General features: G+C 34.0%; 1 protein-coding gene across 4 annotated transcripts in view; it reads right to left on the reverse strand.

Annotated features, from left to right (window-relative positions):
• The window catches only part of LOC111158184 (HECT domain E3 ubiquitin protein ligase 1), a 93,511-nt gene that overhangs the window by 34,253 nt on the left and 45,788 nt on the right, over window positions 1-13,470 (reverse strand). For all 4 annotated transcript variants that reach the window (XM_022520098.1, XM_022520122.1, XM_022520113.1 and 1 more), the window contains exons 13-20: window positions 10,454-10,676; window positions 9,692-9,955; window positions 9,515-9,591; window positions 5,569-5,703; window positions 4,643-4,789; window positions 3,257-3,351; window positions 2,140-2,245; window positions 326-460 (exon numbers count right to left, since the gene is read on the reverse strand). In XM_022520098.1, coding sequence (XP_022375806.1) covers window positions 326-460; window positions 2,140-2,245; window positions 3,257-3,351; window positions 4,643-4,789; window positions 5,569-5,703; window positions 9,515-9,591; window positions 9,692-9,955; window positions 10,454-10,676 — 1,182 coding nt within the window. The remainder of the gene's footprint in view (window positions 1-325; window positions 461-2,139; window positions 2,246-3,256; window positions 3,352-4,642; window positions 4,790-5,568; window positions 5,704-9,514; window positions 9,592-9,691; window positions 9,956-10,453; window positions 10,677-13,470) is intronic.

Consider the following 13,470-nt stretch of genomic DNA (forward strand, 5'->3'; position numbering starts at 1 on the left):
TTTTCCATATTGGTCTTTATACATTTTAATAGCTACATAATTCAAATTAATGGAAATAATTATCAGCTTGATAGACGTCTTATTGACCGGCATTAAGGTTTTGTTCATGATTTTAGTATCACAAATGTCTCTAATAAACCTCTTAATGAAGAAAGCATTATAGTGCATAAAGATTATTTTCTTAAAATAGAGTACAAAAAAATGGAATTACAAGGTTAAAGTGCATTACCTAACTCTGCATACGTACTTCCGCAACTTCTTTTCTAAAGGGTTAAACCCCATAGCAGAGAATGCCTATTTCACCACGGCCTTGCCAGAAACTCACCATTTTTAAGAGATACTGTTCCAGAGATTCAACTGTAGCCAGGGGTTCCATCTTCAACATCCTGCCAGTCCTGTCTATCAATGCAGTTTCACCAGGTGCACGTTCCAACCGAAATCTTAATCTTCTTGTAAGTATCTGTGCAAAAAATGATAAGACTGCTTCAGAAAGTACCTTGTTTTTCTCTTAGAACTGTAAAAATGAGAAAGATTCTCAACAGTAATTGAAAATTGTAAGTTATAGTATAACCCTAGAAGAAGGACCAATGTCTGTTTTCTATTTTTTTTTTTTTTTTTTACAAAGGACCACTGGGGGCACCTGGGTGGCTTAGTCAGTTAACTGTCTGGCTCTTGATTTCAGCTCAGAGAATGATCTCAGTGTCATAAGATCAAGCATCACATCAGGCTCCATGCTCAGTACAGAGTCTGCTTGTCCCTCTCCCTCTGCTCCTCCCTCAGCTCTTCCTCTCTCTCTTTCTCTCTCAAATAAATAAATAAAATCTTTATAAATAAATAAAATTTAAAAGGACCACTGAATAAGTGATACTGGCTTTCAAGAAAGAAAGTTAACAATGTACTGAGAAATTTCTAAACAACTTCAAATACACATGGTTTAAAGAAATAGCAAAACACTGTAACAGAAGTACCGTATTCCTTACAAGTTTCAATTTCCAGGAAAGTTACGAAGAGTAGCTCATTATTTAGCTAATTTATTCCTTTATTTTTTTAATCATTCTTTTTTTTTTCTTGAAGATTTTATTATTTGTCAGAGAGAGAGAGGGAGAATATAAGCAAGGGGAGTGGCAGGGAGAGAGAGAAGCAGGCTGCCCACTGAGCCAAAAAGCCCTTGCTCCTCTTCATTATTCAATCCAAAATAAAACACAAAGTAGATCTCAACATCATGTTATATATAATTCCATGTCAGGCAAACTAAATACTTTAACTCCCTGGACAACTTCTCAAGTCTGGGAATCTAGTGGCTTTGGTAACATCTGGATACTTGGGGGGTACGGCAAGATTTTTGCCTTGAGTAACCATTGTTTTGGCAAATACAAATTCTTAGTCACTTAGTAAAGACTCTATTTAAAAGAAACAATTCCATGCAGTCCAATACTGGATAAAGGCAAAATTCAGGCAAAATGACATGTAAAGAAAACTAAGGTAACCTACAAAAGATATAATAAAGATCTGTATTGGGATAGTCATACAAAGAATATTTATTCTGTCTATTCACATTTGGATACCGGCTGCTAACAAAAGAATACATGAATAAATGAATGTAAATGCCAACCCAAACATTTAAGAAAAAAACAAGCTTCTTATAAAACACATGACAGATTTCCTAAATAATCAATAGGAACAGCTAAGGAAGTCCACCTGGCTTTACCAAATGACATAAAGCAAGAAAAACAAATTGTCCTTAAAATATTTTCATACTTTCTCATCTACTGATACTCGTAGAGACCAAAGGACTTAACTCATAATTCTAGAACAAAAGGACCCATTTCTTTTTTCCTGCCTTTTCCACTGATAAAGCATCTTCTTCCACTTACCCTCAACCAAATGATTTACTACTTAAAAATAAATATTTATTAAAAATCCACAGTGATTTGATTTTTGTAAGTTGAAATATTAATAATTCAAGAGTTATTTAAAAATAATCAAATGGCATTAGGATTACAGTCTTTAATGAGTAAGCAGAATTGTTAACTTAAGACAATGCGAAACAAAGTTTGTTCTTATTTTTGTTTTCTTAAGCAAAGTAAAAGACTACTCCTAAACATATTAAGCAATAGTGACTACATTTTTCATGATTACCTGCAGGTTATATGTGGATCCAGGTGTATCATATAAATGGAGAGGTAGACGTTCAATAGACTCTAGTACAGCTATTAACTTCCGAATTAATGCAACTGCTGGCCGACTACAAAGAAAAAATAATTAAGAGCATTTATATAATTTTATAACCAAATTCATACAGAAACTGTGTTAACCAACCTCATAAAGACCCCTACTTTCTTTATGAGTGCAAAGAGAAGTTTAATTTTGTATGTGCAAACAAAAATACTCTCATAACTCAATTTCCTTCACTCAAGAATAAAGTATTTCATTTTACTTATAAGACTTTTATCAACTGCATTCAAAGGAGACATAAAATTTATTTTTTAAAGTTTAAACAATTATGGGATGCCTGGGTAGCTCTGTTGGTTGAGCGTCTGCTTAAGTCCTGATCCCAGCTCCTGGGATGAAGTCCCACATCAGGCTCCCTGCTCAGCAGGAAGTTTGAGAGCAGAACCTGCTTCTCCCTCTGCATGCCACTCCCCCTGCTTGTGTACATGCACTCTCTCTCTCTCTCTCTCTCTGACAAATAAATAAATAAATCTTTTTTAAAAAAGTTTAAATAATTTTATTACTTAAAATTTGATACATATAAAAATATATGAAGCAGCAAAGTTTTGAAAATCGTATTATTTGCTGGTAAGGTAATGCTGGTATATGTTTCTAGAAAGTAACTTGACAATTTTTATCAAGAAACTTTTAAGATCACCTACAACCTTTAACTCAGTAATACCACTTAAAGGAATTTATGTAAAAGGATGTTTCCAGGGGTGCCTGGGTGACTCAGCTGGGTCATGATCCCAGAGTCCTGGGATCAAACCCTACATCAGGCTCCCTGCTCAACAGGGAGTCTGCTTCTCCCTCTGCCCCTCACCCTGCTCATGCTCTCTTCGTCTCTCAAGTAAATAAATAAAATCTTAAAAAAAAAATGCTTTAAAAAGCCTTTCCTATTATACATTTAAAATATAAAGCTACTTTGATCACTGAATTTAAAAGTTCCTATTTTGTGTATAAGCACTGTATCAGACAATTTTAAAGAAGTATACCAACTTTCAAACATTGTAAACATTAAATTAAAAGAAATTTAGTGATTTACCTTTCATCATCTTCATTTTCACTAAAAGCTGTTTTGAAAACATTTATTCTTTCTACCAGTTGACTACAATCTTGTTTCATATCTAAATCCACGCTCTAAAAAAAATTAAAAAGGTACCCAAAAAAAAAACATTTTAAGGCTGTTACCAAAATTTATCAAACACACTACAAAGATAAATATTAATATATTATAAAATATTACCAATATAATCTAAGTGAAATCATTCTTTTCTTTCAATTAAAATTTTTTTTACTATATAACTAGTAGACCACAGCTAACACAGACTTTTCTTTTTTTTTTTTTTACTTCCTGTATAGAATGTGCTAGTCAGCTTTTCCCAAAGTGTAGTATGCAAGGTGGTATCAGATTATTTTCAAATGAACATTTTCCATTTCAACAGTATTAGGAAAAATATAACTAGTACACCAAAACAATGATTTCACAAATATCACTAAGATATATTATGTGAATATAAATTTCATAAATGGAAATTATGCAAATGGTAAAACTGAAGTGAATGAAGTGATGAAGTGAATACACAACTTACAGAAGTTAAAGTGAATTTTAAGAGTTTATTACCACATACAGTAAGAGCAAAAATTAAAGTGGGAAGTAGAGCTAAAATAGAAGAAAACTTTCACTTTTTATACTTTTGTTAGAATTGGTTATAATAAGTATACATATATAATAAGTATATATGGTATGATTCATTAAAATAAAGATTTTCATCACAATTAAGAGATACTAAAGGTAGACTAAGTTGACAAGAAACAGAAGGTTATTAGCAAATACTTGTCAAATAGTCACAGTAACTTCCTAAACAGTCATGGCTCATAAATTAATTTTATGCATATAATTTAAGGTCTTAAGAAGGTCTATAGAACAACTTCATTTTATGAAGAAATCAGAGCAGTGAATAATGTTAAAACTTAGGCCAAAGTAAGTGTTTTGTCAGAAAAATCTAGAATAAATTGTAATTGGGAAACTCAAAAATCTAAACAGACTCAATTATTGAATTCAACTGGCTCAAACTAATGATATAACATAAAGAAAAGGCCAGAGAAATTATAAATATTAACATTTATTACCTCAGTTTTTAAATATTTCTTGACAAAACAAATACAACAAAAAATTTGACAAAAGAAACAAAACAAACATTTCTTGACAAAACAAAAACTGAAAAATCAAAATAGACTCAATTAATGAATTCAACTGGCTCAAACTAATGATACAACATAAAGGAAAGGCCAGAGAAATTATAAGTATTAACATTTATTACCTCAGTTTCTAAATATTTCTTGACAAAACAAATGCTCTGCCAAAAATGTAGCTACAAATAATTGTTAGAACTATTATAGTCTGTTTTGTATTATTTCGTAAACTTACATTGTTTAAAACAGTAAGCAGTGCTTGCACCAATCCACTACTACACATTTCATATGGTGAAATTGTGTTTTCATCCTTCAAAAGTACAATTAGATTTTCTAAGGCTGTCTTCATTAAATCTCTCCAAGTGTTCTCACTTTCAATACACTAAAAAAAAAAAAAAAAAAAAAAAATTTTAATGAAGACAAAAATGACCAAAAAACAGGTCTTAATATACTTAATTTATCACATCAATTATCAAGAAAATAAGTCAGATATTAAATAAGAATAGGGAGTTCAAATTATTAATGTAAATTATATCTCTGCCAGGGTCAGAAAACAATTTTTTTTAAGAGAGGGCAGCCGTGAAGAGGGGCAGAGGGAGAGGGAAAGAGAAAATCTTAAGCAGGCTCCAGGCTGAGCACAGAGGCCAATACAGGGCTCAATCTCACAACCCTGAGATCATGACCTGAACCAAAATCAAGAGTCAGGACGCATAACTTTATGACTTTGAGTCACCAGGCGCCCAGTGCACAAAACATTTTATAAAGGGACAATTAGAAGTATTTTGGGCTTTACAGGCTATATGGCCTCTGTCACACCTATTCAACTCTGCCCTGCAGCCAGACGACCAAAGCAGTCACAGACAACAGGTAAAAGAGTGAGTATGGCTGTGAGCAATAAAACTACTTTTGGACACTATCATTACATTTTCATGTAATTTTCATGTATCAGAAAATACTACTCTTACTTCTGATTTGTTTTCAACCATTTAAAAATATAAAAACCATTCTTACAAAGCCATATAAAAATAGGTGGCAGGCCTAATTTAGCCCATGGGTGGTAATTTGCTGACCGCTAAACAATACCCAGAATATAAGGGTAAAGGGGGAAAAACTAAACCAAGATCAATGTGTGTCATAAAACCAAGAAGCTGAATAACATACTTGTCTATTTGTATGAAGTTCCCAAGATGACTCTAACTGAGTTGCTATGTTTCTGAGTGTTACCACTACTCCACGAGGCATGCTTTCCACAGCTTTAAAGTGGTCGTCATATAAATCTCGAGCCATAGTTCGTACCTACCAAATTAAAATTGCAAATATGAATTCTCAGTTTGAACAAATCTCTTCTACCTACATATAAATGTGAAACTTTTAAATTTTTTGTTTCATTACCAACATCCAAGAAATGCTACTACTTCTACTCATATATGTCAAAGGTTCTAACAGGTGAAAAAGTACTCTAGTAGATTTAAGCAATATCAAATAAAATAACTCATAACCTTAATTTTTGGTTGTTTAAACTTTGTATTCATATGCCAAAGAGGGCTTATTTCATTTAAATAAACTTTAACAACTTGTAAAAAATTAACTTTGCTTTTTTTAAATAAAAGTAACCTAATTATGGTGAACCAATTAGAAAATATAAATAAGCAAAAAAAAAAAAAAAAATTAAGCCACCTATAGCTCAATCAACCAAAGTTGAATCTTTTTAACTTTTCCTTAAAACTTACTTAAAGACCTACTTGGCTTTATTCAATGTTCCATGAATTAGGCAGCCTTCCATCTTGTATACAGAAAGGAACTCCCCTGAAGCTGAACCTTTTAACAGGGTTCAACTTTAGGTTTTAGACTTTAGGGGTGTACTTTAGGTTTTATTCTTTTCTCTTTACTTTAGGTTTTGCTTTAGGGGTGTACTTTAGGTTTTGGGTTTTTTTTTAAAGATTTTATTTACTTATGGCGGGGAGAGAAAGAGCACACGAGTGGGGGGAGGGGCAGAGGCAAATGGAGGAGCAGACTCCCCATTGGGCAGGGAGCCTGAAGCGGGGCTCGATTCCAGGACCCCAAGATTATGACCTATGCCGAAAACAGACACTTAACTGACTGAGCCACCCAGGCGCCCCTGTGCTTTAGGTTTTACTCTTTTCTCTATTTATATTATTCCAAGTATAAATGACACTCTATAGATTTATATATTTAATCATAAGGAATAATGACCACAGTTGGTTTGGGTACTAGCCACCTTTCACTTAAATTAATGTTATTTGAGCCTTTCTGCCACTGGAGCCATGTAGGAAAAGCAGCCATGGCTCTGCACTACTCTACCACCATGGGCCTCAAAAGGACCACAAGGTGACGAAGAACATGAGCATGCACAGCTGCCGCCATGGGCACCTCACCAAGCACACCAAGTTCATGCAAGACAGGATCTGAGAGGTACACAGCTTCGTCCCATACCAGCAGTATGCTATAGAACTGTTCAAAGTCTCCAAGGACAACTGTTCCCTCAAGGTCATCAAGAAAAGAGTAGGGACACACATCCATGCCAAGAGGAAGAGAAAGGAGCTGAGCAATGTCCTGGCAGCCATGAGCGAAGAGGTAGCCAAAAAGGACTGAACCCCTCCCACTCTGTATGTAATAAAGCCTTTTTGGAACTTGAAAAAAAACTAAAATTAAAATTAAAAATAAATTAATGTGTCCCAGGTTTGGGTCTGACAAAATTAAGTACATACAGTCTTTAAAAATATCTGCTTAAATAATGTAAATTTTGGACTTATGTAATTTCATTTAAAAAACTAACCTAGCATAATTCTAACGTAATAGAAAAAAATTGACTCCTGAAATGAATTAATAGTACTTTTTCATTCTATTTTGGTATGCCTTTCAGAATTAGGAGGAAAGTAAGCTCTGAATATTAGACAACACTTAAGACACTAACCCTTTGTAAAACAGTATTAATAAGAAAAATGAAGGTTAAAATGAATAGTTAAAATTACAACAGTATATTTTGATATGTACTATTTCCATACCCAAAGAATAGCCACATGGTCAATAGGTTACTAATCCACTTTAAGAAACAAAGTCAATAATCACATATTCTTTAAGAATATGAAAGTAAAGGACTGAGACTAGTTCTCCTTAATTTATTCTACTTCTTACTTTTCTTCTGTATTGTGAAATTTCAGTTCCCACTGACTCTGAATTTGGTTGGTTAATACAACCTATCAGGAATCACAAGAAATTCCTGAGATAGCTCAGTGGTAAGTTTATAAAAAATTACAGTTGATCCTCATTATTTGAGAATTCTATATTCATGAGTTCAACTACTCACTAAAATCTATAATCTCCAAATCAATACTTAGAGTGCTCTCACAGTCACTTGTGGACATGCACAGTGCAACAAAAACTTGAGAGGTGCCTCATGCGCATGTTCTCAGGTGAGGTCAAAGAAGGCGAACTCTACCTTTAACCAAGTGTCATACTTGTATTAGCTCTTTACGAACAAGTTTCCTCTTTCCACACTCTATTTTGTGCCATGTTTTTAACATTTCTGTGGTTTTATTGGTGCTTTCACTGTTTAAAATGGCCACCATACATAGTACTGAAGTGCTGCCCAGTGTTTCTAAGCACAAGAAGGCATGACACATGTCTTAAGGAGAAAATGTGTGTTAGGTAAACTTCATTCAGGCATGAGGGTGTTAATGGCTCCAAGTTCAGTGTTAAGAAGTCAGTAATATACATTAAAGATGGTATCTTTAAACAGAAAGACACATAAAATAAGGTTAGGTATGGATCAGTTACAAAAATGTGACCAGAGCCTCAAAAGAACCTAACCCTGTGTTTCCCCTAAGAGCAGTAGTTCAGTATTCACAGAAGCTTTACATAACACAACTATAATGAATAACAAAAATGGACTATATTTAGTTCAAATTCCTTTTAGCATCTAATGGCTATCTTCAAATGAGATATTTCTTCCTCAAATGCCCTTAAGATATCCTGAATTAGAAAAAACTTCTAACCTCACACTCTTTTTAAAAACAAAGAAGCAATCACAAAGTCATATATATAGCTATAGAGATAATATATATGTATCTAAAGAAATGAAAATGTTTCTTTCCAAGGTCTAGCATCTGGAAGTATCTTTAGGATGGCCCAACACATTAACAAGCAGAAATGGAGACATAAACATTTATGTATAACTGCTCCAAATAAAACCTATTACTACTATTTCTATGGCCAAAGCCATAAGAAACACAGTAAGACCCCAATTCAAAACATCTAAAGGCATTCTTCATATACTGTATGAAAAAACTATTCTATATCATTGTAGGTAAAATAAAAATTTCTGCCATCAGAAAATACAGAATCTAATTATGAGATTACTGTCTCTTTAAAAAATGAAAAATAAAAAGCAAGAATTGATATAATAAAGATGGAAATATACTGGCTTATATTTTTAAGTAATCTCCATATCCAATGTGGGGCTTGGACTTAAACCTCCAAAATCAAGAGTTGCATGCTCTCTCTACTGAGCCAGTCCAAGTGATATGTAGCCTTATTTGGGGGGGTTGGGTAGGGGGGGAAGCATACTTAATGGATAAAATTTAAAAATTATTATTGTTATTTTGAAGATGGGAGTCAGTAAACACTTGCTCCTATATCTTTTTGAAACAATTATTTCACCTAAGATGACGTTTAAACTAAGCATCAAAATATATGAATCTAGAACCAGACATTCAAATTGCTTTATCATGAAGTATTAAATCAGGATTGTAAAATAAAATGATGTTTTCAACCCCACTGTAATAATAATTAAAGCATGAGTTCAAAGTTTTTGTGACATTAACAAGTCAAAAATTTAAAGTTTATTGTCTTACAAATTTTGTTTTAATATTTGTGTTTAGCATGTGTATAAAATTATAAGGAAATGTGTATGTACTGTGGAACATAAAATAATGAGCACAGAAAAAGAAAAACAAAATATGTTAGATTAGGGTAACTTGTGTTATATGGCCCAATTTTTTAAATGCTTGCAATATACCAATGAAACCTTACCAAGTCAGTATAAATGACAAAAAAAAAAAAGAAAAAGAAAATCTCACAAATATACCTTTTGCTTTGTTTTTTCTAATTTAGATTTCAATTTTCTGCCTCTTTTACCAGTCCAACCAGTCACAAATTCTGAACCTTTAAAAAAAAAAAAAGGACATTTCACAGAATTTATTTCACTGCAATTTAAGATACTTATTTATTCTTATGTGTTAAACATATATTCTATACAACTTACCCAGAGAAGTTTCTGCAGTAAATGAATGTTTGGTTCCCCTATTAGATTCAAATACAAAACCAGGTAAATCTTCTTTCAGTATTGTTGCTTGCTGACCATCTGAGTTATGAATAGCAATTTCTCCTTCTTTCAAACAAGTTAGTGACCAATTTCCTACAGTGAGTTTAGTGGGTCCTGGTGCTGAGAGTATAGGTTGACTTGAAGTAGATGGCTTTACTTGGCCTCGAGCTCTTTGTAACTTCTCTAAGAATTCACTTCTGCTTTCTATAAAGACAAAATGATTCTTTTAAAACCTCATTCTTTTCAAATATTCCTTTTTTTTTTTAAACTACCACTGGAATATCTGTTTTATATAAAAAACTTAATTAGCAGAGTTTTATTCTTTGGTATATTCCCACTGGTTTCAGGCATAAAGCACTCCTACACGCATAATTTTTTAAAATATAAGGCTTTTGGAAAAGATACTACTTGAGGTTGCTTCACATACATACAATTCATCATTACATCGTAAGAGGTAATTTTACCTAACATTAGAGAGAGGAAAAGTACGTACAGTGCTATTCCTTGTCTCATACAATAAAAAGGCATTTCTTAAATGCTTTCATGGGAGAACAGTTTTTCTATGTTGATATTAAATAAGTTGGCCTATGATCATCAAAAATGTGCTATTTCTATGACAATGCTAGCAAAATTATCAGCATAAAAACAAACCATCAAAATTACAGAAACTATTAAAACATTTTAGAAGAAATAAAACATTACCTGAACTATCCGATCCACCTTCAGGACTACCACTTGAATACATGGTGGCTAGTTTTCCATCCAAGATAAATCTGAACCATCCATTACTGCCATTAGATAATTCCAAGGCTGCTGCATCACTCCATATATATAAACAGTCCCTTCCCCTAATGATTGACCAGTCTCTCCAATGATATGGTTTACCTTGCTGCAATTCTTTAGCATCCTCCTGTGGTTCATCTTCCTAAATGTGTAAAATTATTCAGTGAAACAAGGAAAACAATATCTGTATCAAATACTCACAGGTTTTTAAAAATATGTCTATGTATCAAATGTAGAACTAAACCATTCTGAACTTAACATATTCAGTTGCCTGCAGTTTAGTATGTATTTTGATTCAACTAATTACCTATAGCTAAATCTTACAAGTCCTAAAAATGTCAAGAAAGTTACATAAATAGGGGCACCTGGGTAGCTCAATCAGTTAAGCATCTGCCTTCTGCTCAGTTCCTGATCCCAGAGTCCTGGGATTGAGCTTGCTTCTCTCCCCTGCCCCCCCCCCCCCCCCCCCCCGGCTCGTCCTCTCTCTTACTCTAATAAATAAAGGAAATCTTAAAAACAAAAAAAAGTCATATAAATAACGACCTAAGTTACATTTCCAGGTGTACTGATAGAGAAGACCAACGGATTTGGTCTACACAAAACTATCTAATTATCCTCCCCACTTATGCTGTCTCTGTGTCTCAATTTTTTTTTTTTAAGATTTTATTTATTTGTCAGAGAGAATGAGCACAGGCAGACAGAGTGGCAGAGATAGGCAGAGGGAGAAGCAGGCTCCCTGCTGAGCAAGGAGCCCGATGTGGGACTCAATCCCAGGACGCTGGGATCATGACCTGAACCAAAGACAGCCGCTTAACCAACTGAGCCACCCAGGTGTCCCCCTGTGTCTCAAATTTTTTTTTTTAAATCTTAAAAAAAAAAAAAAAAGATTTTTGATCATGCTTAAAAGAAAAAGCAATTTGTAAACACACTTGTTTTCTTAGCCTGACATCCTGAAAAATTTTATTGTGTTGACAACATTTAAATATTAAGAATATTCATCATAACCGTATGTGAACTTGGTATTTGTGTACATACATGTGTATGTGGTAAAGCACTTTTTTTTTCAAGATTTTATTTACTTATTTGAGACAGAGAGAGCATGAGTGGGAGGGAGCCCAAAACAGGGCTTGAACCCAAGACCTGGAGATCAAGACCTGAGACCAAGGCAGGTGCTTAACTGACTGAGCCACCCAGGTAACCCTGGGTAAAGCACTTTTAAACTTCAAAAAAACTTGTTACACTTAAAAAATATTTTTACATATTTTTGTGAACATAAAAAACTGAAATAGTTAGCTTATAACACTAAAATGAGATTGTAAAGTACGGATTATAAATTTCTCTAACTACTTTTGCTCTAAGCTGCAATGAGTTAACAAGCACCAAGACTTCTTTACGCACTGTAAACAACAAAAAGCTAGTCAAAATACGTGAAAAAGTGTCTCAAACACTGGGCAATATGCAATATAAGACCATGATCCCCCAGAAAACAGAAAAAAACAAGTTAAGCCCTTTAGTTCCAGACAAAAATTTCTGGCTAAGAAGAAACACAAAGAGAGTCGAGCAGTATGACTTCAAGAAATAGAGATATGTGTTTCAAGAGGCTAAAGCAAACAGAACATATGGACGATGAGTTCAGGATTAGGGAGCCAAGTCAAAAGACTTTTAGAAATCGGCAAAGTGGTCACCATGAGTCTCTAACGAGTACCGGACCACTCATTTCTAGGGTGACAGTCCATAATGGATAGGCAAAGAACAAATGGAAAATTATTAAGCTGGATAATTCCCAGAGATCACACAAGATGGTCAGACAGTTGCATTTCAAATGCTGAAAAGTTTCAAATTTGATAAAAAGTTTAATCCCACAGATCAAAGAAAATTAAACCCTGAGCAGGGATGGACACTCACACATGCATATTTATACAAGTACACCAAGCACAACAAAGCAGAGCAAAGTCACACTGTTTAAAATTATAAGAATAGCCAGAGGAAGAAAAAATGTTGTTAGAAGAGATGTTAAGTTGGGGCACCGGGGTGTCTCAGTTGGTTAAGTGACTGCCTTCAGCTCAGGTCATGATCCCAGGGTCCTGGGATTGAGCCCCACATGGGGCTCCCTGCTCAGCAGGGAGCCTGATTCTCCCTCTCCCTGTGACCCTCCCCCATGCTTGTGCTCTCTCTCACTCACACACTCTCTCTCAAATAAATAAATCTTAAAAAAAATATATATATATATGTTATGTACCAAAGAACTAAGATGAGAAATAAAGCGAATTTCTCAATGGAGACTATATACATCAGGTGACAATGGACCATCTCTAAAAGTGCTAGAAAATGATCAGCCAAAAGTCCTTGCAGGCACTGAAAATATCCATCAAAAATGAAGGCCAAATAAAATATTTTCAGACAAAGAGTATCTTCTGGGGTGTCTTTTCATTTTCTTTTTAAGCTATGTATGTATGTATGTATGTATGTATGTATGTATGCATGTATGTATATTATAGTACAGCAAAGAGGGGCAAAAGGAGAGGGAGAGAGAGCATCTCAAGCAGACTCCACGCTGAGCATGGAGCCCAACATGGCGCTTGACCCCATGACTCTGAGATCATGACTTGAGACAAAATCAAGAATCGGACACTCAACCAATGAGCCACACAAGAAACCGTCTTTCCGTTTTCTAAACAAGGTATCTTTAAGAACAGAAGATTACTTTTGATAAAGGAAAATTTACCGATTTATTTTTCTCTTGTATAGTATAACCTTTTTATTTATTTATTTTTAAGTAATCTTTATACCCAATGTGGGGCTTGAATTCACAACCCTGAGATCAAAACTGGATACTCTTCCAGCTGAGCCAGCCAGGCACCCCTACAATATATGTTTTTAATGTCCTATTTAAGAAATCTTTGTCATGATCAAGGTCAGTAAGATTTTCTTCCTTT

This window comes from Enhydra lutris, unplaced genomic scaffold (assembly GCF_002288905.1).
Source record: "Enhydra lutris kenyoni isolate GAN:26980312 unplaced genomic scaffold, ASM228890v2 scaffoldscaffold4, whole genome shotgun sequence".
In the NCBI taxonomy this organism is placed as follows: Eukaryota; Metazoa; Chordata; class Mammalia; order Carnivora; family Mustelidae; genus Enhydra; species Enhydra lutris.